Genomic DNA, 27,778 nt, shown 5'->3' with positions numbered 1-27,778 from the left:
TTCAGCTCTGGGTTACTCTTGGTCCAATCTAACAAACAAAAAGCTTCAATACACAAGTAAATACTCCGACATTGAAAACGTGAAATCAGACAGAAAATGCTGGAAATACCCAGCAGGTCTGGCAGTACCTGTGGAGAGTGGTCATCAGAACTTCTGAAACACGAACGGAGTATTTCCACCAATTTCTGTTTATACGATAAATGAAAAGCTTTTCCTCTCGATTTTGAAGTTGAAAAGGATTGAGAACAGTTCAGCTCAGCTGCAAATAGGTGTGAGTTCACTGTACGCACTATTCAAAATTTGTACTAATCTTAAAGGTCCATGTGGAGCTTGGTAAAGAAATTTGAAAAATCCAGACTGGTGCGGAAGACAAAAGGCCGCCATTCATTTCTCCAACAAGGTGAATTTGCTCTTCATTCTGATAAGCTACATTAACCAAAAAGTGTGCCACATGCTCTGTTCTACAGCATGTTTATCCCTCAGTGATAACCAAGGAAGTCTATCCTTTAAATCAAAATATAAACTAGGTATTGGTTTTACATCACATCCTAAAATATCTTAATTCTGTACTTTATTTTAAAGCAATGATTGCTGGACCATTATATAACTTTTCAGCTAAATTTTGTAGGTGATTTGGTTGGTGGTGCATTGTGAGCCCCCTGTGAGTGGGTTTTAAATCTACAAAGGATTATCACACCTCTGTCAGAAGTTAGTGTTGGAGGAATATCAGTCCAAGGGGCATGCAGAAGGGCACTTTTTTCAGGCAAGATAGAGGGGAAACTCACTTTCACCTTTCGTCACTGTAAATCTTTTAGTATTTTCAGTTGTTTCAAATTAGTTTTCAAGGTTGGCTGTTTTGTACTATCAATAGACTCACTCGTTATCACTGAAGGAATATATTGCAAACAATCAACTTTGTGGATCAGCATCAGCTTTCAGGAACGCTCGTGTTAAACATTTATCAAGTTCACCACGTGAAGCAGTGCAGGTTAGGAACTGGGAGGTGTGCTTGTAGGGATTTAGGAAAAGTAAGGAAGCAGTCAAGTAATTAGATTAACATACAACACAGAAAATCAGGGAAGTTCTCACGCATTGACATTCCAGCTTTGTAAAGGAGTGCAGGCAACAGCCAAAATTAATGGGGAGCACCTGAAAATTACCTTGCATCAAAATCAGAGTGAAACTTGAACTATTCCATGTAGCTGTATTAGTGCAAAGCAAACAAACGGACTAGCAATGGAACTGAATATTAGTTTTCTAATACCAGAAGCCAAAACTTTAAAATGTTACTTGCACTATATATGTAAACCCTTCATTGAACGGTTACCTGCATGCTCCATCGCCTTTATTACCAATTCAAGGGACGGATGGGACTCACTGATCATATGCAAGAGTCTACAGAACGTCAGGGCAGGAATGAGTCGCTCTTCTAGAATTTTACCCAGAATGCTTTCTAATGACTGACCAGCACTCTCCTTGTAACAGCAGCTCTTCAAAATCTGACAGTAGGAAGAAATATAAACCATCCAAATGATACAATAGAATGTATAAAATGAGCTTCTTCACGGCAATGTTAAATTCCACATGTTAAGTATCCTAGTCTGTACTGAACAAGTCACATCTCTTGAATAATTACTGATCAGATGAGTGAGTTTCCTTATATAAAGATCAAATAAACCAGGAACTCTGGACACTCCCTCAACCAGATTCAGAGCTGATACATCCAGCCAAGAATATTATAAAATATTGATACCAACCCACTATTTTTCTCCCAGTGGATTGCATAAAGGATTCAATACTTATGGTAACACCACCTATATGTGGTGGATATTGCAAGCACAGTCTCAAAAGTTACTTTCATTATAAATTACTTTTTTTGCTTCCCTATCCATTACTTGTGTGAATAAACAATCTGCATGCTCTCCAACTTCCTCTCCCAAGCAGACGCACTTTCTAGCTGCACATGTTTAAGTGCTGCGATGGCACGTTCTGTAACATCACATCCAACTAATAGAAATCAATTAATCTTTGTAACATTTAGCATTTTACCAACCAAACGTAAATGAGGTGAAATCACACGGAGTGGTGTTCCTGTATGAACGAGTCAATGGCATTGTATGAAAAAGGTTTACTTTGAGTTAAGTCTTTGCTTTTCTTCAAAGGAGTGGTTCCCAGATTGGTTGGGAACACTAACTATCTGTTTTGTATTTAGCACTTTGTATCTAGTGCACTCTTTCCTGCTTCCGTCTTGGCAATTAAATTTGTTTGTTGCTTTTCTTAAGCTGAAGAACTGCAAACCTAAATTTCTGATCTGAATACGTACAGTGTTCTGATTTGAACTCAAATATTATGGATTATGACATCAACATTATTAAGTCAGTCATTTGAAGAATGTAGATTTGCAGGATTTTCCTAAGCTCTCATTGAAGGCGGAATCATAATTCCACTCAAAATAGAGCTGCTTGTCCCCAAATCGGAACGAGGAAGAAAATACACGTTGCTGATGATCTTAGTCAACCATTGCAATCCCCTTCAAAAATCCAATTAGTTTTCCGTGGCCTTTTGCCTAAGAGTCAATTCTATGGGGCAGAGTGATTGTGATAGGACAGGACAGGAATGGCAGGCAGGGTTGGGCAAGCAGCTGAGACAGAGCAGGACAGGTCAGTCAGAGCAAGGAAAAAAAATCTTTCTAAAGAGTTTTTACATTCTTCCAAAAACTATCCTCCAGCTACCCAAGTAACCCACATCCTCAGCCACCACATCATCAAACTATCATCCCAATCTCCGCAGTTATATTCATGTTGTATTTACTGCAAATATTGAAAAACAGACACTGCTGCCTCACATTGAGAACTAAGACTGGGAAAAGGTCACAGGAGGGACAGGCTCTGCCACAAGACTACCAGCTCTCACAGAGAGACTTCCCTACAGGTGGTCAACTCCCACCTCACAACCTCTTCATGTTCGTGACCATGACTGCACACTCCAGCAGTGTGACGGGAGGGCATACCTGTGTATTTTAACAATGCAGCAACTTGCTTAAATAAGAAATAGGAGCAGGAGTAGGCCATCTGGCCCTTCGAGCCTGCCTTGCCATTCAATAAGATCATGGCTGATCTGTCGTGGCTCAGTTCCACATTCCCGCTCTCTCCCCAAAACCCTTAATCCCCTCTCTTATCAAAAACCCATCAACACGCGTCTTAAAAATATTTAGCGAGGTAGCCTCCACCACTTCAACGGGCAGAGAATTCCAGAGATTCACCACCCTTTGAGTGAAGAAATTCTTCCTCAACTCCGTTCTAAACCGCCCCCCCTTTATCTTGAGGCTGTGCCCCCTAGTCCTACCGTCCTTTCTGAGCGGGAAGAGTCTCTCCACCTCTATCCTATCCATCCCATTCATCATCTTATACGTCTCAATGAGATCTCCCCTCATTCTTCTAAACTCTAACGAGTACAAGCCTAGTTTATAAATAGTGGAAATATCAATTTTAATTCAATGTTGCAATATTTACTGCAATATTGCACAACATCATTTCATCCACATTATTTACATTTTAATAAAAGAATCAAATAGATACAACATTCCAGCGCAGAACAGGCCCTTCGGCCCTCAATGTTGCGCCGACCAGTGGAACCAATCTAATGACCCTCTAACCTAAACTATTCCAACGTTATCCATATGCCTATCCAATGACCATTTGAATGCCCTTAAAGTTGACAAGTCAAATGTACAAGGTAAAAGATTTTATTTTATAAGCACCCTGCAGAATGTGCACCTTTTCACTTCAATAAAGCACACTCTCTGATCATTGCTATATGTACACCAACGTACATAAGAATACACACTTTTAACCTGAAAGGGCTGTAGCAAAAATGTCAAAACTTTAGTTAGATTTAATATTGACTGAACAATAATATCAATGTAACTACAATAGTAGCCTCATTTAAGTCCCTTTAAGTCACTGGCAGCATGGAGCAAAAATGGGTTTGAAGTTATTTTCAGGTACTGAGAGATCAGGAACATTGTGTTCTAAAAGCATGAAGCACATTTCCCAAGGTTAAAACAAGTTCAAATTCTAAATTGGAGCAAGGCCAATTTTGATGGTCAGGCAGGAAATTTCGAAAGTTATTTGAGGGAATCTGTGGGAAAACAAAGGGACGTCTGGTTAGTGGGAGGCTTTCAAAAGTGTGTTAACCAGGGTTCAGGGTAAACACATTCCTCTAAGAGTGAAGGGCAAGGCTGGTAGAAGTTGGGAACCCTGAATAACTCGGAGATACTGAGGCCCTGGTCAAGAAGAATAAGGAGGCACATGACATGCATAGGCAACTGGGATCAAGTGGATCCCTTGATGAGTATCGAAGGTATAGGAGTAGAATTAAGAGAGAAATCAGGAGGGCAAAAAGGCAACCCGAGATTGTTTTGGCAGATAAGACAAAGGAGAATTCAAAGAACTTCTACAAATACATAAAGGGCAAAGGGTAACTAGGGAGACAGTAGGGCCTTTTAAGGATCAAAAAGGTCATTTATGTGCCAATCCACAAGAGATGGGTGAGATCTTGGTGAATGATTTTTTCACTCACAAAGATTGGGAACTTGGGGAAATAAATAGTGATGTCTTGAAGAGTGTATATATATATATATATCTCAGAGAAAGGGGTGCTGGATGTCTCAAAGCGCATCAAGATAGATAAATCCCCAGGACCTGATGAAGTGTACCCCAGGACATTGTGGGAGGCTAGGGGGGAAATTACAGGTCCCCACGCAGAGATATTTGAATCATAGACAGCCACAGGTGAGGTGCCTGAAGATTGGAAAGTAGCAGATATTGTGCCTTTGTTTAAAAAGAGCTGCAGGGAAAAGCCTGGGAACTACAGGCCAGTGAGCCTCACATCTGTAGTGGGTAAGCTGTTAGAAAGTGTTTTGACAGACAGGATCAACAGGCATTTAGAGACGCAAGGACTGACTAGGGACAGTCAGTATGGCTTCGTGAGTGGAAAATCATGTCTCGCAAAGTTGATTGAGTTTTTTGAAGGGGTAACCAAGAAGGTAGATGAGGCAGTGCAGTTGATGTTGTCTACATGGATTTTAGCAAGGCCTTTGACTAGGTACCACATGGTAGGTTGTTGCATAAGGTTAAATTTCACAGGATCCAGGGAGAGGTAGTCAAATGGATACAAAATTCGCTTGATGACAGAAGTTATAGAGGGCTGTTTTTCAAATGGGAGCCCTGTGACCAGTGTTATGCCTCAGGGATCGGTGCCGAGTCCACAGTTACTTGTCATTTATATTAATGATTTGGATGAGAATTTAGTAGGCATGTTTACTAAGTTTGTAAATGACACCAAGATTGGTGGCATAGTGGGCAGTGGAGGTCAACTAGGATTGCAACAGGATCCTGATCCATTGGGTTAGTGGGCTGACAAACGGCAGATGGAGTTTAATTTAGATAAACGTGAGGTGAAGTAGATCGAACCAAGTCAGGATTTACTCAATCAGTGGTAGGGCATTAGGGGTACTCGTTCATAGCTCCCTGAAAGTTGAATCACAGGTGGCGAGAATGGTGAAGAAGGCATTCGATATGCTTCGTTTCATTGGTCAGAACACTTTGTTGAAATTGTACAAGACATTGGTACGGCCACACTTGAAATACTATGTACAGTTCTGGTCACCCTATTATAGAAAGGATATTATTAAACTAGAAAGAGTGCAGAAAAGATTTACTAGGATGCTACTGGGACTTGATGGTTTAAGTTGTAAAGAGAGGCTGGATAGACTGGGACTTCTTTCTCTGGAGTGTACGAGGTTTAGGGGTGATCTAATAGAGGTCTATAAAATGAGAGGTGTAGATCAGCTACATAGTCAATATCTTTTCCCAGAAGTAGGAGAGCCTAAAACTAGAGGGCGTAGGTTTAAGTTGAGAGGGGAGAGATACAAAAGTGTCCAGAGGGGCAATTTTTTCACAGAGGGTGGCGAGTGTCTGGAACCAGCTACCAGAGGTAGTAGTAGAGGCAGGTACAATTTTGTCTTTTAAAATGTGTTTCGGTAATTACATAGATAAGATAGGCATAGAGGGATATAGGCCAAATGTGGGCAATTGGTACAAGCTTAGGGGTTAAAAAAAGGGGCAGCATGGAATAAGTTGGGCCGAAGGGCCTGTTTCCATGCTGTAGATCTCTATGATTCTAAATAATGTGAAGTGCTGACACAAAAACCATGAACTGAAGCACACAAGTGATATAGATTTAAAACATCTTTTTAAAAAAGTGTGAGAAGTTTAAAGGCAGTGGATGCATCATCATGGGAAAGTGAAACAGCAAAGACACTCAGCTGTAGCAGTATTAGTGAAAAACAAAGGTCAACTTTTCAAATGGGAAGATATCACAGGTGAGACAAAGGGAGAGGAGGAAAAGAGGCAATAAAATAGCAACAAGCAACTAAACATTTCATTGGCTACAATGCAGCCACCTTTAACAACTTCCAACATTAACTATAATTCCCTTTTTTCCCTGGCAGTAGCTGCTGACATTTCTGTAACAGGGAAAGGGAGCAGCTAACAACTGTACAAGTAGGATGGTCTGCAACCTTGATGTTGATCTTCTTATCTCTTCCTGTGCCATTTGCACCATCCACATTCCCTGACCCCTCTCCCCACCCCACGCCCTATTTACCAGTTTTACTATTTGTTGGACCATCTTTTGCTACTTTCAACTTGCTACCCATCTTTTATTCTTCACAACACGTCTCATTTCTTCTCATCCTTTGTTATTTAACCACATTAGCATTTTAACTCAAAATATTTTCCTGTGTATGATTTCCCCTTTGCTTCATTCTACTCATATGAGGAGCGAGTACAACATTCTTCATTCCACGCTGTGATGATGTTTGGGATAAGATGATGAAAAGCAGACAGGATTTTAAAATTGCTTCATATAGTGCAAAGCTATAAAAAGATTCCAATTATCTTAAATATTGCACTTACCATAATTTCCAATGGCAAAGTGACAGCCGAAACTGCATAACTAAGAGTTACATTATACATGTATGTATAACTAAGTTTAAATTGTACAGCTGCCTTTAAATTACATACTGGGGAGTATCTTGCAGAACGAGGGGTTAAATTATATAACCACGGGTTAAATTGGGGAAAAAGGAATTAGTATAGGTCAAATGATAAAGTGTGGGCTAAGTTGGAGAAGTAAAGTTTCATCTGTGATGGACATATGGCCAAAGGGCCTGGCAACGAGAAATTTCAACTTCAGCAAAAACTCCATCTTCAGCAAAGAGGAGAGAAATTAGGAGGGAAAATTAATCAGAAACGTACACAGTTCCTTTCTAACGTCACGCAAAGTTATCAACCTCTATCTGCAAGGACATCGGAGGATTGGATATTTACTATAACTACCACTTGTGGCATTTTATCATATCTTGGCCCCCACAGACTTTTTTCTCCTTGCCCCATTTACATAAGAACATAAGAAATAGGAGCAGAAGTAGGCCATCTGGCCCTTCGAGCCTGCCCCGCCATTCAATAAGATCATGGCTCAGTTGCGTCTTGTAAGCTGTTCAGTTTTAATATTAAGTAGAATTATCTGGCAATTACAGCTCAGGAACGGGTCATTCGATTCAACTAAGCTGCTCCAACATTCATGCTGTACATTCGGCTCCTCGACCCTACATCATCTCATCTCATGAACATAACCACTGACTGCTTTTTCCATCAAGGCTTCAGGATAAGGGGCAATCATTTAGGAGTGAGATGAGGAGAAATTTCCTCACTCAAAGGGCTGTGCTTGCAGCATTGTTGAATATATCCAAGACTGGGACGGACACATTTTGGGTTTCTCAAAGAATAAATGGGAAAGAGGCAGGACACTGGAGTTGAAGCATATTGATCATATTGCATTGCAGACTGGTTTGACAGCCAGCATGCTCTCCCTCTGCTCCCATATCTAATTTCTGGTTCTGACAAAGTGTTTGGCCTTGTTCTCTACAGATACTGCCTGAGCTGGTATTTTCTGTTTTTAGTTCAGAATTGCAGCAGCTGCTGCATTTTACTTTTTACACTGAGATTTATTTCTTTCCAATGATTCTACAAACACTACAGCATGCAACTCTGTAACATTCTCTGTTAAGAGTCGGGATTCCACCTCACATTCAGCGCATGAAGCTGCTGCATATTAAAAACTGACCAACAGCATCATTTTAAATGCACTGAGTTCAGACAATACAAAATTAGACTGGCAGAAACTATACAGTAAGCTACCATCTCGAAATGATACATAGGACAGGAAAACATTTCAACAACTGGAAAGGGTGGCACAGTGGTTAGCCTAGTGGCCTCACAAACCCAGGGACCCGAGTTCGATTCCAGCCTTGCTTGGCTTTTGCACATTTTCCATATTTGCATCCAAAGACGTGCAGGTTAGGCGGGTTCGCCACAGAAAATATTCACGAATTACGGGGATAGGGCGGAGGGGAGGTGCACTTTCAGAGTCAGTACAGACTCAATGCACCGAATGGCAAAGAATCCCTACAGTGCAGAAGGGGGCCAATTGGCCAAATGGAGTCTGCACCAACAACAATCCCACTCAGGCCCCATCTCCATAACTTATTTACCCTGCTAGTCCCCCTGACAATAAGGGGCAATTTAGCATGGGCAATCTACCTAACCCACACATCTCTGGACTGCGGGAGGAAACCGGAGCACCCAGAGGAAACCCACAAAGACCACGGGAAGAATGTGCAAGCTCCATACAGGCAGTCACTCAAGGCCGCTGTGAGGCAGCAGTGCTAACCACTGTGACATCATGCTGCCTGTGCCATATCTACTTGCACTATAGAGATTTTATGTTTCCATACATTCTTGCTAATTATAGCTTCTGAAATAAGCTAACAAATCCTACTGTCACCTTTTTGGCACACTTGTGTATCAACTGTTCACTGTGACAAACTCCTGTGTTCACCTGTATAATGGAAATGACCACACTACAATTACACTTTCTAGTCAATGGTAGCACTAGAGCAATTCAGATTTGCATACTGAATTGGATGTCCTAAAATACCGTAAGCTTTCTTATTCCACAATGCAGATATATATAAAAAGTTATGGGTAAAGACAGAGGATACGATCCCGGTCAAATTGCTCCTCACTCCTTTACCCCACTTCACCTGATGGCCCCATGCAAATTACACATGAAATCAACTTAACATAAATTTATCACAAACAGTTCAACATTTTTTTGGTAAAGAAAATATAAGCTCACGTAAAGGCATTGAACACATGAAAATAAAGCACCTCTATTGCTTCAGGGGGAAGATCCTCTACACCAGTCATAAAACAATCCAGAAGTGGACTGATATCATCAATTGCATCAGTGATCAGCTGTCTATGTCTCCTCAAAATATCCACAGCTTTACTTTCCTTGTCACTCACTGGAAAAGATCAGTAAAAAACATCAATTCACACCTACAACCAAGTACTCACTCTCAATTAAATACACTCTGTACAGATTGATACATGCAGAATCATTTTAAAATCATTCAAGCCTGATGAAAATTTTACGTCTATTTCTTTTACACATCTTCTCCTGCTGCTTTCCAATTTAACGCATTGTATAAAAGGGACCAGTCTAGAACCAGTCACACAGTTACTCCTGGTTTAAATAAATCTGTAAAGTTAATAGGGAAGCCAATGACTACTCATCAGAATCAATTTAAATCAGAAAAAAATACATCGGTGTCAATATCAAAATCATCTACAAAATCTACAATCTCAATGTTTGTAATCATCATCCGGCAAACTTTCTCTAGAACACTTATTATTGTCAGAATTTGAGTGCATCTTTATTCAATACATCTCAGTTATAGTGGCCACAGGCAGTGGGGGCTATAATTTCTTCTGAAACTCTAACTAACTTTATGATAGGAAGTTGTGTGCTGAATTGTGGCCTGACCAGCATAGGTTATACCAACCCACAGCTGCAGATACCTGCTGTCGTAGTCGTAATTAGCAACAAGAGGTTGTTGGTGCCAACAATGGCCAATGATTTCTGCTGTCAGTATCACTAAAATCTGCAGAAGTGGGAGACCGGCACAATGTGGAATTCATAGTTGCACCCACATGCACTGAATGTGGCCATTGCTGGCTAGGCCAGCATTTATAGCTTATCCTTAATTATTCTTAGGTGTTGATGATGATGATGATGACCTTCTTGAAATACTTGTAGTCCATGTGATGTAGGTATACCCACAGTGCTGTTAGGAGGGAATCCCAGGATCATGGCTGAGCGACAGTGAAGAAATGGCAATATACTTCCAACTCAGGATGGTGAATGGCTTGAAGGGGGAGCTGCAGCTGAAAAATGTTCCCACTCTTCCACTGGCCTGACCCATCTAGGTGATAGAGGTTGGTGGGTTTGGAAGATGCTGTTGAAGGAGCCTTGGTGATTATCTGCAGTGCATTTGTACATGGTACATAGTCCTGCCACATTGCGTTAACGGAAGGAGTAAACATTCAAGGTGGTGGATGGGGGGACCATGATGTGTTTTTTGAGCCTTGCTGGAGCTACACTCATCCAGGCAACTGGAGAGTATTCAGCATAGGTGATGGGCAAGTTTCAGGCAATCGGGTGGTGAGTTACTCACCACAGAATGCCCAGCCTCTGATCAGCTCTTATAGCCACAGTATTTCCACGGCTCTTCCTGTTCACTTTCTGGTCAATGGTAATCCAAGATGGTGAGAGTGGGGGATTCAGCAATAGTAATGCCATTAAATGTCACAACCTGCTGGTTAGATTCTCTCTTATTGGAGATGGTCATTGCCTGGCACTCGTGGCACGAATGTTACTTGTCAGTTATTAGCCCAAAATTTGCTGCATTTGGGCATGGACAGCTTCAGTATCTGAGCAATCGTGAATGGAGTAAGAAGTTTGACAACACCAGGTTTAAGTCCAACCGATTTATTTGATAGTAAACTCACAAGCTTTCAAGGTTTATCTCTTCGTCAGATTTTTGAGATTTACCTGACGAAGAGGTAAACCTCAAAAGCTTGAGAGTTTACTATCAAATAAATCGGTTGGACTTAAACCTGGTGTTGTGAAACTTCTTACTGTGTTTACCCCAGTCCAATGCCAGCATCTCCATATCGTGAATGGTGCAGACCTTTGGGAGAATCAGCGAACATTCTCAATTCTGACCTTTTAATGGAGGGAAGCTCATTAATGAAGCAACTTAAGATGGTTTGGCCAAGGAAACTACCCAAATAATGAACCCCTGCAGTGATGCCCTCAGGCTGAGATGATTGGTCTTCAACAACCACAATAATCTTCCTTTGTGCTCGGAATGACGCCAACTGTGGAGTTATTTGCCTCATTCCCATTGACTCAAGTTTTGCAAAGTCCTCTTGATGTCATGCTCATCGAACATAGAACATTACAGTGCAGTACAGGCCCTTTGGCCCTTGATGTTGCATCTACCTGTGAAACCAATCTAAAGCCCATCTAACCTACATGGGGCAGCACAGTAGCACAGTGGGTTAGCACTGCTGCTTCACAGCTCCAGGGTCCTGGGTTCGATTCCCAGCTCGGGTCACTGTCTGTGTGGAGTTTGCACATTCTCCTCATGTCTGCGTGGGTTTCCTCCAGGTACTCCGGTTTCCTCCCACAGTCCAAAGATGTGCAGGTTACGTTGATTGGCCATGCTAAGAAATTGCCCCTTAGTGTCCAGGGATGTGTAGGTCAGAGGGATTAGTGGGTATAATGTGTAGGGATATGGGGGTTGGGCCTGAATGGGATTGTGGTCGGTGCAGACTCGATGGGCCGAAGGGCCTCTTTCTGCACCGTAGGGTTCTATGATTCTATGACAATTCCAATATCATCCATATGTTTATCCAATGACCACTTAAATGCCCTTAATGTTGGCGAGTCCACTACTGTTGCAGGCAGAGTATTCCACATTCTTACTACTCTGAGTAAAGAACCTACCTCTGACATCTGTCATATATCTATCACCCCTCAAATTAAAGATATGTCCCCTCGTGCTAGCCAAGGCCATCTGAAGAAAAAGTCCACCCTATCTAAGCCTCTATTAAGTCACCTCTTAACCTTCTCTCTAACGAAAACAGCCTCAAGTCCCTCAGCCTTTCCTCATAAGGCTTTCCCACCATACCAGGCAACATCCTGGTAAATCTCCTCAGCACCCTTTCCAATACTTCCACATCCTTCTTACAATGTGGTGACCAGAACTCCAAGTGCGGCCGCACCAAAGTTTTGTATGGCAGTAACATGACCTCATGGCTCCGAAACTCAATCCCTCTAACAAAAGCTAACACACTATACACCTTCTTAACAACCTTATCAACCTGGGTGCCAACTTTCAGGGATCTATGCACATGGACACTGAGATCTCTCTGCTTATCCACACTCCCAAGTATTTTACCATTAGCGCAGTACTTTGTATTCCTGTTACTCCTTCCAAAGTGAAGCACCTCATACTTTTCTGCATTAAACTCCATTTGTCACCTCTCAGCCCAGCTCTGCAGCTTATCTATGTCCCTCTGTAACCTGCAACATCCTCCCGCACTGTCCACAACTCCACCAACTTTAGTGTCATCCGCAAATTTACTAACCCATCCTTCTACGCCCTCAGCTAGGTCATTTATAAAAATGACAAACAGCAATAGCCCTAAAACGGATCCTTGCGGTACACCACTAGTAACTGAACTCCAGGATGAACATTTCCCATCAACCACCACCCTCTGTCTTCTTGCAGCTAGCCAATTCCTGATCCAAACCGCTAAATCACCCTCAATCCCATGCCTCCGTCTCTTCTGTAGTAGCTTACCGTGGGGAACCTTTTCAAACACTTTACTGAAATCCATATACACCACATCAACTGCTTTACCCTCATCCACCTCTTTGGTCACCTTCTCAAAGAACTCAATAAGATTTGTGAGGCACTACCTACTCTTCACAAAACTGCAGACTATCCCTAATCAAATTACTCCTTTCTAGATGATTATAAATCCTATCTCTTATAACCCTTTCCAAAATTTTACCCACAATAGAAGTAAGGCTCACTAGTCTATAATTACCAGGGTTGTCTCTACTCCCCTTCTTGAACAAGGGGATAACATTTGCTATCCTCCAGTCTTCTGGCACTATTCCTGTAGACAATGATAATGTAAAGATCAAATCCAAAGGCTCTGCAATCTCCTCCCTAGCCTTCCAGAGAATCCTAGGATAAATCCCATCAGGCCCAGGGGACTTATCTATTTTCATGCTTTCCAGGATTGCTAACACCTCCTCCTTATTAACCTCAATCCTGCCTAATCTAATAGCCTGTATCTCAGTATTCTCCTCGACATCAAAGTCTTTTTTCTGTGTGAATACTGATGAAAAATATTCATTTAGTGCCTCTCCTATCTCTTCGGATTCCACGCACAACTTCCCACGACTGTCCTTGACTGGCCCTAATCTTACCCTAGTCATTCTTCTATTCCTGACATACCTATAGGAAGCTTTAGGATTTTCCTTGACCCTATCTGCCAAAGACTTCTCATGTCCCCCCCTGGCTCTTCTTAGCTCTCTCTTTAGGTCCTTCCTGGCTAACTTGTAACTCTCAAGCACCCTCACTGAGCCTTCACTTCTTATTTTGACATAAGTCTTCTCCTGCCTCTTCACAAGAGGTTCCACTTCTTTAGTAAACGACGGTTCCCTTGCTCAACCACTTCCTCCCTGCCTGGCAGGTACACACTTATCAAGGACACATAGTAGCTGTTTCTTGAACAAGCTCCACACTTCAATTGTGCCATCCCCTGCAGTTTCCTTCCTCGTCCTATGCATCCTAAATCTTGCCTAATCGCATCATAATTTTCTTCCCCCAGCTGTAACTCTTGCTCTGTGGTATATACCTATCCTTTTCCATCGCTAATGTAATTGTAATTGAATTGCGGTCATTATACCAAACTGTTCACCTACCTCCAAATCTAACACTTGGCCTGGTTCATTAAAGAACAAAGAACAACACAGCACAGGAAACAGGCCCTTCGGCCCAACAAACCTGCACCGCCATCTTAACAATGTATTTTTCCTACACCTCCCTTGACCCGTGTCTATGCTTATGGTACTCCCATTGGAAACCAGATCCAGGGGAGAATAATTTAGGGACAATTTGTTACACCAATCAGCCTAAGAGCACACCTTTGGGGTGTGGGAGGAAACCAGAGCACCCGGAGGAAACCCACGCAACCACAGGGAGAATGCGCAAACTCTCACAGACACTGGCCCAAATCCATGTATCTGCACAGCTAGCAGTGATAGTCATTGAGCTGTTGTGGTGCCCATCACCCAGTACCAAATCCAATATGGCCTCGCCTCTTGTTGGCCTACCTACGCGCTGTGTCAGGAAACCCTCATGCACAAATTGGGCAAAAACTGACCCCTCTAAAGTACTCAAACTATAGCGTTTCCAGTCAATATTTATAAAGTTAAAGTCCCCAAACTCAGTCAAATGCTGCCTTGATGTCAAGGGCAGTCACTCTCACCTCACCTCTAGAGTTTAGCTCTTTGATCTATTTTTGGACCAAAATCGTCACATAATATTGCTAAAACTCTGATCAATAATTCACCAGTAGAACACAGCTTCACATCACAGTGTCAATTCACTTTAAAACAGAATAGAATAGAATCCGTACAGTGTAGAAGGAGGACATTTGGCCCATCAAGCCTGCACCGACAACAATCCCACCCAGGCCCCATCCCCACAACTCCATGTATCTGCTAGTCATCCTAACACTAAGGGGCAATCTAGCATGGCCAATCAACCTAACCCAAACATCTGTGCACTATGGGAGGAAACCCATGCAAAGAGCACAAACTCCACACAGACAGTGACCCGGGGTCGGAAATGAACCCGGGTCCCTGGCGCTGTGAGGCAGTAGTGCTAACCGCCATGTTGCCCATAGGAAGGCACCCTGTTCCCCTTGCATCAAATGGGTTATTTTCATTAATTGTATTTTATTTACAATTATCCAGTAGTAATTCTAGTATTGCTAATTGAAAGTCTCACCAGATAAAATGAGCTGGAAACTCTCAGGTTCTTTTTGGAGCTCGGTTAGCAGAGTGCACAGCTTTGGCGCAGCCTCTTTCATCCGGATGAGCAGCTTCCAGACAGTGAGTGCTGCCAACGTTTGCTTCTCCAACACCGCTTCCATCAAACCGCCAACACAATCCACCACATCTTTCCCTTTCATAAGGTCTTCAATTCTCTGTCAATAACCAAAACGTAAAAAAAAAAGAATTAAATCACTTTAAAAATCACACATGGTACCTTTTGCAACACCTCTGCGCAACAGTAAAGTTGCAGTATTCAGGACAAGTGTGTTGCATTTTGACTGGCTGCTGTGTATCGTACCATAGCAACCAAAGCAACAAAAACGGTTGGCACTGCACTGTCAGAGTTACTGTGCCTAGCATTTAACGAAGATTAGCAAAAAAAAACAATGGGAATTTACTGCACCAATTCACTCGCTGTACTTCCCTCAGAGAATCCATTGTTGATACACAACAGAACTTCAACAAAAATGAATCCATTAACAAGGCAACTGGAACAGCACTGAACTTGAATTAAAAACTATACATATATTACTGCTCCAATCTTTGTTTAAGCAGAAGTGGATGATTCTTTTTAAAATTCTACTGAAAATTGCGAGGCGGTGCAGTGCACTAGAAGGTGCAAAGTACATGAAATCCTGGTCACCCATTATCAAAAAAAAAATCAATATTCACCCAGTTACAACTTTTAAATGAAATTTGTGAAAATCGGGAAGCTTTAAATGAAGACTGGGGAACAGAAATGAAAAAAGATCATCCAATCAACATATGTTTAAAACAAAACATCTAAGTTGGAAGACTAACAAGATAAACATACACCTGCTTAGCTGATCAATGCTGGCAGACAGAAAAGCAAAAGGACAAATTACATTCATTGGCCTGATAAAATCGAGCAAGGAGCAGCCTTGAAACAAATTACCTATTTTCTCCGTACCATGAGCCCCAACCCAGTGTGCAAGACAGCGACCCAAGGAATTGAACCTGGCACTGCGAGGCAGCAGTGCCATGAGATGGCAACATTCTTCTAAATCTCTGCGCTCTCTCCAGAGCAATTATGTCCTTTGTGTAATGTGATACTGTATACAAAATTCCAGATGTGGTCTAACCAGCATTTTATATATTTTCATCACCACATCCCTGCTTTTGTATTCAATACCCCACCCAACAAGGAAAACATTCCACATGCTTTCTTTGTGACTGTACCTACTTGTCCAAGCACCTTCATGAAACTGAGAGCGTGCACTCCCAAGATCTCTCACGTCTTCGGTCTCTCTCAATATCTTCCCGTTTATTGAGTATTCTCTTGCTTTGTTTGGCCTCCCAAACGCATCACCTCACACTTTTCAGGATTGAATTCCATTTGCCACTTTTCTGCCCACTCAACCAAACCATTGATACATATCTGGAGTCGACAGCTTTCCTCTTCTTTAACAACATAGTCAATTTCCCGATCATGCCACCCACATTTACGTCGAAATCATTAATTTATACAACAACTGTGGAATGTGATTGGAAACTGTTTTCCATTCACAAAAACATCGATTGATCATTATCCTTTGTTTCATGTCACTGAGTCTATTTTGGATCCACCCTGCCAGATTCCCCTGTGTCCCACGGACATTTACTGCTCTGACCAGTCAGTGATGTGGGACCTTGCCTTAGTGAACTCTATGTAGACAACATCCACTGCACTACCCTAATCAATCCTCCTTGTTACTTGACAAAAAATCTGATTAAGCTGGTAATACACAATCTTCCCTGAACAAAACCATGCTGACTATTCCTGATCAATAATACTTTTCTAAATAACAGATTATCTGGCCCTTCAGGATTGATTCCAATAATTTGTCCACCATCAAGGACCAGCCTATAATTTTCCGGCCCATCATTCACACCCTTTTTAAATAATAAAAGCAAGACAGTTTCTGGAAATCTAAAACAAAAGCAGAAAACGCTGGAAAAACTGAGCAGGTTTGGCAGTATCTTTGGAGGAGAAACAGGGTTAACGTTTCAAGTCTGTATGACTCTTCTTCGGAGCTAAAGAGAGGAAGAAATGTGATGACTGTCACATGCCACTTTGGCTCCTCTCTCTTCACTTCCCAAGCCCCTAAGTTTCTTTCAGGTGAAGCAGCATTTCACTTGCGCCTCCTTCAATTTGATCAATTGTATCGGCTGCTGTTGATGCCATCGACAGCAGCCAGGCTGTCTGTTTGTTGGTTCAAATCCCACTAGCTGCTGTGGTGAGATTTAAATAACGTTGCTAAATCTGAAATTGAAAAACAAAAGCTAGTGTCGGTAATGGTGATCCTGAAATGATGGTCACATAACCCCTTTTGTCCTTCAGGGACAGAAATCTGCCACCCTTACCTGGTCTGGCCTACATGTGACTCCAAATCCACAGCAATGTGGTTAACTCCTAACTGCCCTCTGAAATGGCCGAGCATGTCACTTAATTGTATGAAACCATTATGAAGTCTAAAAAAAGAATGTAACTAGACAAACCACCTGGTATCGACCTCAGCACCATCTACCCTGAAAAGTCCTCCTTACTTACATCTGGGAGCTTTTGACAAAATTGAGAAATGTTTCCTTCCCCACAGATTCTGCCAGACCAGCTGAGTTTATCCAGCATTTCCTGCACTCACTAAAAACCCTGCTCACATCTTCAGCATTGACGCACCAGTTGCCATGTACATCTCTGACTGGCTCTACTGTTTCCTTAGTTATTCTCTTGGTCTGAATGTATTGGTGTATACTTTTATTTCTCTTTGGTTTTACCAGCCAACATTTTTCTGTTTCCCTTTTTGTGTCCCTAATTTCCTTTCTCACTTCACCCCTATACTTAGGCTTTCTACATTATTAAGCTTTTTGTGACTATCATAAGCTTTATTTTTCTGCTTTGTCTTGCCCTGTAAGTTTTGGGATTCAGTGAAAAGTCTGACAACACCAGGTTTTAGTCCAACCTATTTATTTGATAATATACTCACAAGCTTTCGGGTTAGTCCCTTCGTCAGGTGAAAGTTTTGGGATTACCAGGGGGGTATAGATTTGGCAGTACTGCCTTTTTCCTGTGGGGATATATCGACACGGTGCCTATAGAAATGCCCCTCACTGATCTGAGACTGGTTACCCTTCTAATAGCTGTTTCCAGTCCACTTTCAACAGCTCCCCCCACCTCAGTTTTGCAAAATTTATCTTCTCCTAGTTTAGAACTTTTACTCCTATTCTTTCAGGTCAATATCACTGTGACTTGGTGCTGCCAGTGATTACATAGAACATAGAACATAGGACACTACAGCACAAACAGGCCCTTCGGCCCACGAGTTGCGCCGATCACATCAACACCTATCCATAACCCCCAATCCCATAAAACCCCATATACTCATCCAGAAGTCTTTTAAAAGACCCCAGTGAGTTCGCCTCCACCACCACTGACGGCAGCCGATTCCATTCACTCACCACCCTCTGAGTGAAAAACTTACCCCTAACATCACTTCTGTACTTTCCTCCCCGCACCTTAAACCTGTGTCCTCTCGTAGTGACCATTTCAACCCGGGGAAATAGCCTCTGAGAATCCACCCTATCTATTCCGCTCAACATTTTATAAACCTCTATCAGGTCGCCTCTCAACCTACGTCTCTCCAGGGAAAAGAGTCCCAGTTCCTTCAACCTAACTTCATAAGGATTAATGTGTCTCTGTCCCCATGCGCACCCGCATCGAGAGTAGTAGTGTAGAATCTCACTGACGGGTATGAATGTTTGTGGTTTTCTTTTTAAAGCTGCGGTTTAAATCGTTGAGAAGCAACAGGATTCATTGTTTCCTCCCATTTCCCACCAGTGGCGTTAATGTACAACATACAGCAGGTGTGAGGTTACCTCAAGTCACCTCAGCAGTGATGGCTGCTTGACAGTATTGGTAAAAGTGATCACCACACAGTTCTTGTGGAGACAGTGACCCGTCTTCACACTGAGGATTCGCTCCATCATGTTGCTTGGCATTACCTCAGTGCTAAATGAGACAAACATAAAACGGATCGAGCAACTCAACACTGGGCATTCATGAGGTGCCGTGAGCCATCAGCAGCTGCCAAATTATACTCAACCCCAATATGTAACCACATGGCCTAGCATATTTCCCAGTCTACCATTACCACCAACCCAGGGATCAATTCTAGTTCAATGGAGAGCGCAGGCAAAATGAAAGAATTACTGCTTTAAAAGGGAACAAACAACTGGGAAGCACACTGCAACAGGACATAAACAAAATACAAGAACAAAAACGCATTGACTATCTGATTGGTTCATCAGTGATTAATAACTATTGTCTAGTGATCTAGAGGGATTTAGGATTGATTTTACATGTAGGCCATGCCAGGCAGCAGTCGCAGGTTATCTTCCCTGTACATCAGTGTATCAGTTGGGTTTTTACATTCAGACATGGAGCGATTCCACAAGCAACTCACTATAGATCACTAGTCCAGAACCACAGCCACTAAATACCTGTACTCTTCGTAATATTAACGACTGGTATCAAAATAGTTCTGAGTAGAAGAAATGATGCAACATGGAGCTCAATACAGGAAATAAAAAACCGAGAGAGATAGCAGAGCTTTAGAAAATATACTTGAATTTTCAAACTGTGATCTGCGAAAGGATCTGTGGTTATTTGTGGGGAGTTCTGTAATCAGATTTCTGGATTTATGCGTGTCAGGGTCACAAGATCTCCTGGAGTGCATTAAAATTGATGTTTCTAAACCTAATGGTTTAGAAACATCTTCTTGAGAAGGTGAGAGGGCATGGGATCCAAGGGCCTTTGGCCTTGTGGATCCAGAATTGGCTTGCCTGCAGAAGGCAGAGAGTGGTTGTGGATGGGGCTTTTTCTGAATGGAGGTCAGTCACCAGCGGAGTGCCTCAAGGATCTGTTCTGGGACCCTTGTTGTTTGTCATTTTCATAAATGACCTGGATGAGGAAGTGGAGGGATGGGTAAGTAAGTTCGCTGATGACACTAAGGTCGGTGGTGTTGTGGATGGTCTGGAAGGATGGCAAAAGTTGCAGCAGGACATAGATAGGATGCAGGACTGGGTGGAGAAGTGGCAGATGGACTTCAACGCGGATAAATGTGTAGTCGTCCATTTTGGCAGAACCAACGGGATGAACGAGTACACTATCAAGGGCAGAAGTCTGAGTAGTGTTGAAGAGCAGAAGGATCTAGGGGTCCGGGTCCACAGGACTCTTAAATCGGCCTCGCAGGTGGAGGAGGTGGTCAAGAAGGCGTATGGTGTACTGGCCTTCATTAATCAAGGGATTGAGTTTAGGAGTCGGGAGGTAATGCTGCAACTTTATAAGACCCTTGTCAGGCCTCATTTAGAGTATTGTGCGCAGTTCTGGTCGCCTCACTATAGGAAAGATGTAGAAGCTATTGAGAGGGTACAGAGGAGATTTACAAGGATGTTGCCTGGATTGGGAGGCATGCCTTATGAAGTTAGGTTGAGGGAGCTGGGACTCTTTTCCCTGGAGAGACGAAGGTTGAGAGGCGACCTGATAGAGGTTTATAAAATGTTGAGAGGAATAGATAGGGTGGACTCTCAGAGGCTATTTCCCCGGGTTGAAATGGTTGCTACGAGAGGACACAGGTTTAAGGTGCAAGGAGGGAAGTTCAGAAGTGACGTTAGGGGTAAGTTTTTCACTCAGAGGGTGGTGAGTGAATGGAATCGGCTGCCGTCAGTGGTGGTGGAGGCGAACTCGCTGGGGTCTTTTAAAAGACTTCTGGATGAGTATATGGGGTTTAATGAGATTGAGGGTTATAGATAGGTCTGTAGGTTGGTAGGTGTTGATGTGATCGGCGCAACTCGTGGGCCGAAGGGCCTGTTTGTGCTGTAGTGTTCTATGTTAAATGTAGCTAGAAAAAGAGATGTGGTCCTGCAAGCAGAATTTGGAGAGCAGAAAATTAGATTTAGAAATAGGACCCAGAAGGCAGTAACTTTTGCGTTACTTTCAGTGCCATGTGCTAGTGAGTTCAGAAACAGAAGGTTAATCCAGATGAATGTGTGGATGGAGCGATGGTGCTGGAGGAAGGGCTTTAAATTTCTGGGACACTGGGTTTCTGGGACATTGGGACTGGTTTTGGGGACAGTGGACCTGTACAAGGTGGACAGGTTGCACCTGATCTGAAATAGGACCAGCGAGGGAGGTTTGCTCGTGTTGTAGTGGAGGGTTTAACCTAGCTTGGCAGGGGAGTGGAATCTTGGGAGAAGGATCAGGAGGAGGATAAACACAGCCAAGATTAGAAGAGACAGCAAATGAGTCAGGAAAGCATAGAAATTATAGGCCATATAAGGCATAAGGGAGTTCGGCAAGGTTGGCTGGTATTTATTTTAATGAAAGGAGTCTGACGAACAAGACAGATGAGTTGAGGCACAAATCAAACCATGAGGGTGTGATGTCATTGAGACATCATTGAGAGAGGGGCAGGATTGGCAGCTCAATATTCCAGCTTATAGGATCTCCAGAAGAGGCAGGGAAGGGGGTAAAAGAGGAGGAGGTGTCGCAATTTTGATCAGGAAATCAATTGCAGCGGCAAGGAAGAACAGCATCTTAGAAGACTCTTCAAATGAAGCCATATGGGTCAAACTTAAAAACTGAAAAAGAGCAATCAGTGTTCTATAGGTCCCCTAACAGTCTGAGAGAAACAGAAGAGCAGAGATGTAGGCAAATTTCAGAGAAGTGTAAAAGTAATTGGGTAGTGATAGTGGGGATTTTCAACTTCCCCAACATTAACCGGGGAAGTCAAAGTGTGAAAAGTTTAGAGGGAGCAGAATTCTTAAAAATGCGGCCAGGATAACTTTCTAAGCCAGTCTGTAGAAGGTCCTACAAGAGGGTCAGGATTAGGGTCCTGGATTTACTTTTTGGTAATGAAGCCAGGTAAGTGGTTGAAGTGTCAGTGGACGGAATGTAGAAAAGAAAAGGGCTACTATAAAATTGGCAGATTCTGCCAGGGTTTTTGTTTAATCAACTTAGATGTAGAAATCACTTTAAATCAACGGGGAGCAAGTTTGTTAGTAATTGTAATGAGGTGTTTTAAATACTTTGTAGTTTTAAAGGTATATGTAATACCTTGAATTAGTCCATAAATATATACATTTTTAGAACTTAAACAAAAACTGAGATGCACAGAGTGCCCTTTGATACTAAACATACGTTAGATACAGTTCTTTAAAGCACCCAACTATTGGAATCACAAGGCCATAAAGAACACTTAACTGCCTCACCAGACACCTTGTCAGAAACAACTGACACAAAAGTGAGGCTGCCTTCACAGCTTCTAATCAAAATTTCTAAAACAGAGTCAGAAAATATTAATATCTCAGCTAATGAAAAAGTTATGGTAGGGGACTTAATGGGAACTGACCAGCATTAATGGTAACATAGTGATATCCCTCAAAATTGTAGGTAGTGATAAAATGCTTAGTCATTGAATTGATAAAAAAAAATATGTATAGATGTGTTTCATTATGTTGGCAATAACAAGCTTATCAGGGCTATAATTCGGGAACATCCTGAAGGCAAGTTGAGTTGGCCACATTCCTTAGAGATTCAGTTAACTTCACTGACATGGCCATGAAATAATAATGGCTTTTGTAGGCCCCCTTTATCAATTAAATGTTGCCCATGTGAGATTGTTTTAGTGAGGATGCTTTGTGAGGCTGCTATGAAAACAGAGGCACGATGTCTAAATAAGAGACAAGAGGACAAGCTTAGGGATGATATGTTGGAGTCTCTCGCGAGGTTTCGTGATCTCATTGATCAGGGTGGTTCAGTATTTTTCTATTGTATAAAAACGTAAAGTATGTCATTTGTAACACTTGATTGGACTGTGTCCGACTGACTGTGAGCTGAAGAATGGTATAAACCAAGGTGATTTTCTTTGTCCAGAGGAGTGGTGTCTCTGACCCATTGTGTCAAGACTCTCCCCTTGCTAGCAAGTAAATAAAGACAATCTGTTGGTTAAGTATCTTGTGTTAATGTGTGTTTGTGTTAAAGTCAAACTTGGAAGTCGAAATTTCAACAGCAGCATTGTGCAGACAGCGATCGTAACTCCGTTAGATAACGAATCATTATGGAAAAGGACAAGGATGGGTTTGAAATCAAAGCTCTAAATTGGCGAAGGCTGATATTAATAAGATTGGATATTATTTGATCAGAGTGGATTGGGAGCAGAGACTTTAGATAAATCTGTAACAGAACAGTGAGACACAGAGGGAGTGTAGAGGGCCAACATGTCCCGATAAGGGAAAAGGGTAGGACAAATAAATCCAGCGCACCCTGGATAATGTGGGATATACAACATTGGGCAAAGGGAAAAAGGGAGGCTATGGCAGACATTGAGGGCTCAAAACAGGAGAAGCTCTAGAGTATGAAATGTGCAAGAGGTAACTTAAAAAGTTAACAAGGAGACCAAAAGGGGAACATGAAAGAATACTGGCAGGTAAAATAAAGGACAAGTTGTTTTACAAGTATATTAAGGGTAAAAGGATTACAAAGAAAGAGTAGGGCCTATTAAGGACCACAGTGGTAATTCAAGTGTGGAGCCAGAGGACGTGGGTAGGGTTCTAAATAAATACTGTGCGTCAGTATTCACTAACGAGATACTAATGAGATAACGAGTATAGAAATTATGGAAAGGACCGTGACACAGCTAAAGAAATTAACATAGACAGAGAAGAGGTTCTAAGTGGTTTAGCAAGCTTAAAAGCAGATAAATCGCCAAAGCCGGATAAAATATATCCCAGGCTGCTGAATGAGGCAAGGGGGGGAAATAGCGGAGATTCTGGCAATAACTTTTAATTCCTCTCTGGCCTTTCGAAGAGTGACTGTGTGGAGTTTGCATTTTCTCAGTGTCAGCATGGGTTTCCTCCAGGTACTCTGGTTTCCTCTCTCAATCCAAAAGTGTGCAGGTTAGATGAATTGGCCATATTAAATTGCCCCTTAATGTCCTAAGTTATGTAGGTTAGGTGGATTAGCCATGGTAAATGTGTGGCGTTATGGAGATAGAGAAGAGGGCCTGGGCAAGATATTCAGTCAGAATTGGTGCAGACTCAATGGGTCGAATGAACTCCTTCCGCACTGTAGGGATTCTATTATTCTATGATAAAGGAACTGTAGCAAAGTGGATCCAGAAGTGGCTGAGTGGCAGGAAGCAGACAATGATAGTTGAGGGGTATTTTTCTGATGGGGGGCTGTGACCAGTGGTTGCACAGCAAGGTGACCACAGAGATTAGTACTGGAGCCTATGTTGTTTGTGGTTTATATAAATGATTTGGACCTGAATGTAGGAGGGTTGATCAGTAAGTTCATGGACGGTATGAAAATTGGTAGGGTGGTAAATAGTAAGGAATATAACCTTATATTACAGGAGAACGTAGATGGGCTGATCAGTGGCAAATGGAATTCAATCCAGATGATGCACTTGGGCAGGACAAACGAGATGGAGGAATACATGATGAATGGCAAGACCCTGGGATGCACAGAGGATCAGAGGGACCTTCGTGTGCATGTACACCAGTCCCTTAAGCTAGCAGAACTGGTGGATATACTAGTTAAGAAGGCATATGATATGCTTGTCTTTATTAGCTGAGGCATAGAGTTTAAGAGCAGGTAGGTTATTCTGGAACTATATAAAACATCGATTAAGCCATAGCTAGAGTGCTGTGTGAAGTTCTGGAACCCACATTATTGGAGGGATATGATATCTTTGGAAAGGGTGCAGAGGAGATTTACCACGATGATGCCTGGGCATCATTTATGAAGAGAGATCAGATAGACTTGGGTTGTTTTCTTTGGTGCAGAGGAGACTGAGGGGGGACATGGAACATGCCATAAGTTGATCGGCCATGCTAAATTCACCCTTATTAATCATCGGGGAATTAGTGTGGGGTTAAGGAGATAGGACCTGCGTGGGATACTGTCAGTGCAGGTTTGATGGGCCAAATGGCCTCCTTCTGCACAGCAAGGATTCTGATCACTAAAATAGTTAGATGTGCACTTGTGAAGCCACACCTTGTACAAGGCTGGAAAATTGGATTGGAATAGTTAGGTGGTTTGTTTTTGACTGGTACAGATGTGATGGGCTGAAGGGTCTTTTTCTATGATCCTGTTTTGGAGACAGCAGCTGCAGAAGGGAGGTACAATCATTTTGAGATCTATGTAGCTGTGCAGAACAGTTATACAGGACATCTCAGAGACATACTATACACAGTAGATCGCATTTACATCCGGTCACATCTATAAGAATAATGACAATTTTCACTACAAGGTATCAGTAGGGCCCCAGATATTCAACAATGCTCACTGCATATTACATTATTTTTTATCACTTCCAAACACAAAGATCTCGTGCTGGATAAAATTCAGTTTCTCCTGACCTGTTCACAACTACGCAAGATCACAGCATAGCAATCTTAATAGTCCAAACAAACAACTGCATCAAAACTGGAGTTACTCACTAATCTGCATCAATTCCCAATGTGCCTCTTGTATTCCCACATTATTCATACTGCTATCATGTCATAAAATTATCTTAAATGGACTTAGATTTTGTCACAATCACTTAGTGCAGGCTGGTAGGGTGGGAGGAGAGGACAAGTGAATGTGAGGAGCAGAGAAATTAAGATGGTCAACGTCACTCCAATAGCTGTCAATGAAAAGATTAGTCGAGCAGTCCAGGTGGAGGGAGAGTAGTGGAGACAGCTGAAGCAATCCATTAAGCCGGGGAAGACCTATGGTTGCATCAGGGTCTGACACATCTTGGATTAATGTGGGTCCCATTACTGTGCCACACAGTGATGCAAGAAGGCACATGACCCACACGTAGGATCAGTGTGGTGTTGAGCAGAGATGTGTCTAGACCCAAACATGGAGACAGGTCCTGACTATGCAAGTGTAAATAGTTCTAGCGGTTAATAAAGATTTACAGCTAACGTACAGAAGGCTTTGGAATCTTCTTGAAGACATGCTGACCTGTAACCAACAGGCTCTCAACAGGTCAGACACTTAAGATATTAACCATTTCTGGTATGAAGAACAATCATCTCCAAGCCACTGATCATCTGTTTTCCTGTGACACCCAAATCCCTTTCTTTGCCTTTCACAGACGACAAAACACACTTTTCTTCAGCAGAAAGATGCTGCCCCCTGACCAACACAACATGCCTATTCCATGCGGGGGTGGTTCCTGTCATACTGGTTGTGGATATTCTCTGAACACAGTCTACTGGTTACTCCTTAACCACAATATAATAACTTAAACAAAGCTCATTTTTTAAATTTTCAATATCTAAACTCAAAAATAACCAACAAAAATGTTTTATTTCCATTTGACTCATGACTTAGTCCTTCCTGCTGTCTCGTTACATGCACTCATATTGTTACTTTGGCTGGACACAATGCACACAAACTCAGTCATTTCCTTAATTCCCTATAACACATACAAGTTGTTGGCAAAAAACGAGATCGAAAAGTGAAACAAAAGTAGATCTATCTCACTGATTTAGATATCATTGGATGAAAAAACACAATAGACACGCATCTATTAATATGCCAAGAACGTAAAAGGCCAGCCCAAAACAATGTTCTTGCTGATTTTCCTTTGTTGTGTGTAGGTTTCAGTGTATAGTCCCGTTAAGACTGGTGAGTGGCTGCACATCCACACTTCTTAAAAGCATCATTTCTTGCACACTGCCTATTTTCCCCCCTACGCAACAAGTTCTGGACTGCTGCGTGGCCACTTGTACTGCAGTTTGCATGGAATATTTATTCACGCACCTCATACTTGGCCATATAAAAATAAATTTACTTCTTACCTCTTTCTCAACATCAGATACGTCCTCAGCGACAGATAGGATGTCATGCAGAGGTTGGAGGTCTGTTACTGCATCAACAATGTTATCTTGATACCGCCTCAGCAAGTCAAACCCATAATCTTCTGGGCTCTTCACTTCTGTTGAGAAATTCAAATAACCTTTTCAACCTTTTAACTAATCACCCATTTGACAATGTTACTGCGAGGATCAATACAATAACTGTCTGCAATTATATAGTGCCATTAAGGTAAAAATAGTCCAAGATGTTTTATAAAGGCACAAAGAAAGAAGAGCACCAAGTGAAAACAGAAAAGATTGGGGTGGAAAGGTTTTGAGTTTAGAAATTGAAAATTAAAAATGACCTTTGGTTAGCTGAATCTTTGAGAGTTGATATTCACAGTTAGCACAGCAAGGAACTCCCTCCATGGGAATAAACTTTCTGTACAGTCAGACGACAAAGAACAAAGAGCGAGCAAGGAACAGTACAGTACAGCACAGGAACAGGCCCTTCGACCCTCCAAGCTGTGCCGATCAGCCTGCCATGAGGAACCTTGTCAAATGCGTTACCAAGTAGACCACGTCCACATCCCTTCTCTCTTCAATCATTTTTGTCACCTCAAAAAAACTCAATTAAATTAGTGAGACATGACTTCCACATTCAAAACCATGCTGTCTGTCACTAACAAGACCATTCAGTTCCAAATGTGTGTAAATCCCATTCCTAAGAATCTTCGTCAACAGTTTCACCATGACTGACATCAAGCTCACTGGCCTTTAGTTACCCGGGTTATCCTTGCTATTCTGAAAT

The 27,778-nt window shown here is 42.1% G+C and overlaps 1 protein-coding gene across 1 annotated transcript in view; it reads right to left on the bottom strand.

The window, feature by feature from the left end:
• The window catches only part of zbtb40 (zinc finger and BTB domain containing 40), an 86,344-nt gene that overhangs the window by 36,294 nt on the left and 22,272 nt on the right, over positions 1 to 27,778 (bottom strand). Inside the window, exons 6-9 of the mRNA XM_080181508.1 lie at positions 26,971 to 27,107; positions 15,068 to 15,266; positions 9,297 to 9,433; positions 1,328 to 1,499 (exon numbers count right to left, since the gene is read on the bottom strand). Coding sequence (XP_080037634.1) covers positions 1,328 to 1,499; positions 9,297 to 9,433; positions 15,068 to 15,266; positions 26,971 to 27,107 — 645 coding nt within the window. The remainder of the gene's footprint in view (positions 1 to 1,327; positions 1,500 to 9,296; positions 9,434 to 15,067; positions 15,267 to 26,970; positions 27,108 to 27,778) is intronic.

Source organism: Carcharhinus amblyrhynchos, unplaced genomic scaffold (assembly GCF_965287045.1).
Source record: "Carcharhinus amblyrhynchos unplaced genomic scaffold, sCarAmb.v2.hapA scaffold_41, whole genome shotgun sequence".
Taxonomy (NCBI): domain Eukaryota; kingdom Metazoa; phylum Chordata; class Chondrichthyes; order Carcharhiniformes; family Carcharhinidae; genus Carcharhinus; species Carcharhinus amblyrhynchos.
The sequence above is the reverse complement of the archived record's forward strand: the minus strand, read 5'-3'. Positions and strand labels throughout refer to the sequence as shown.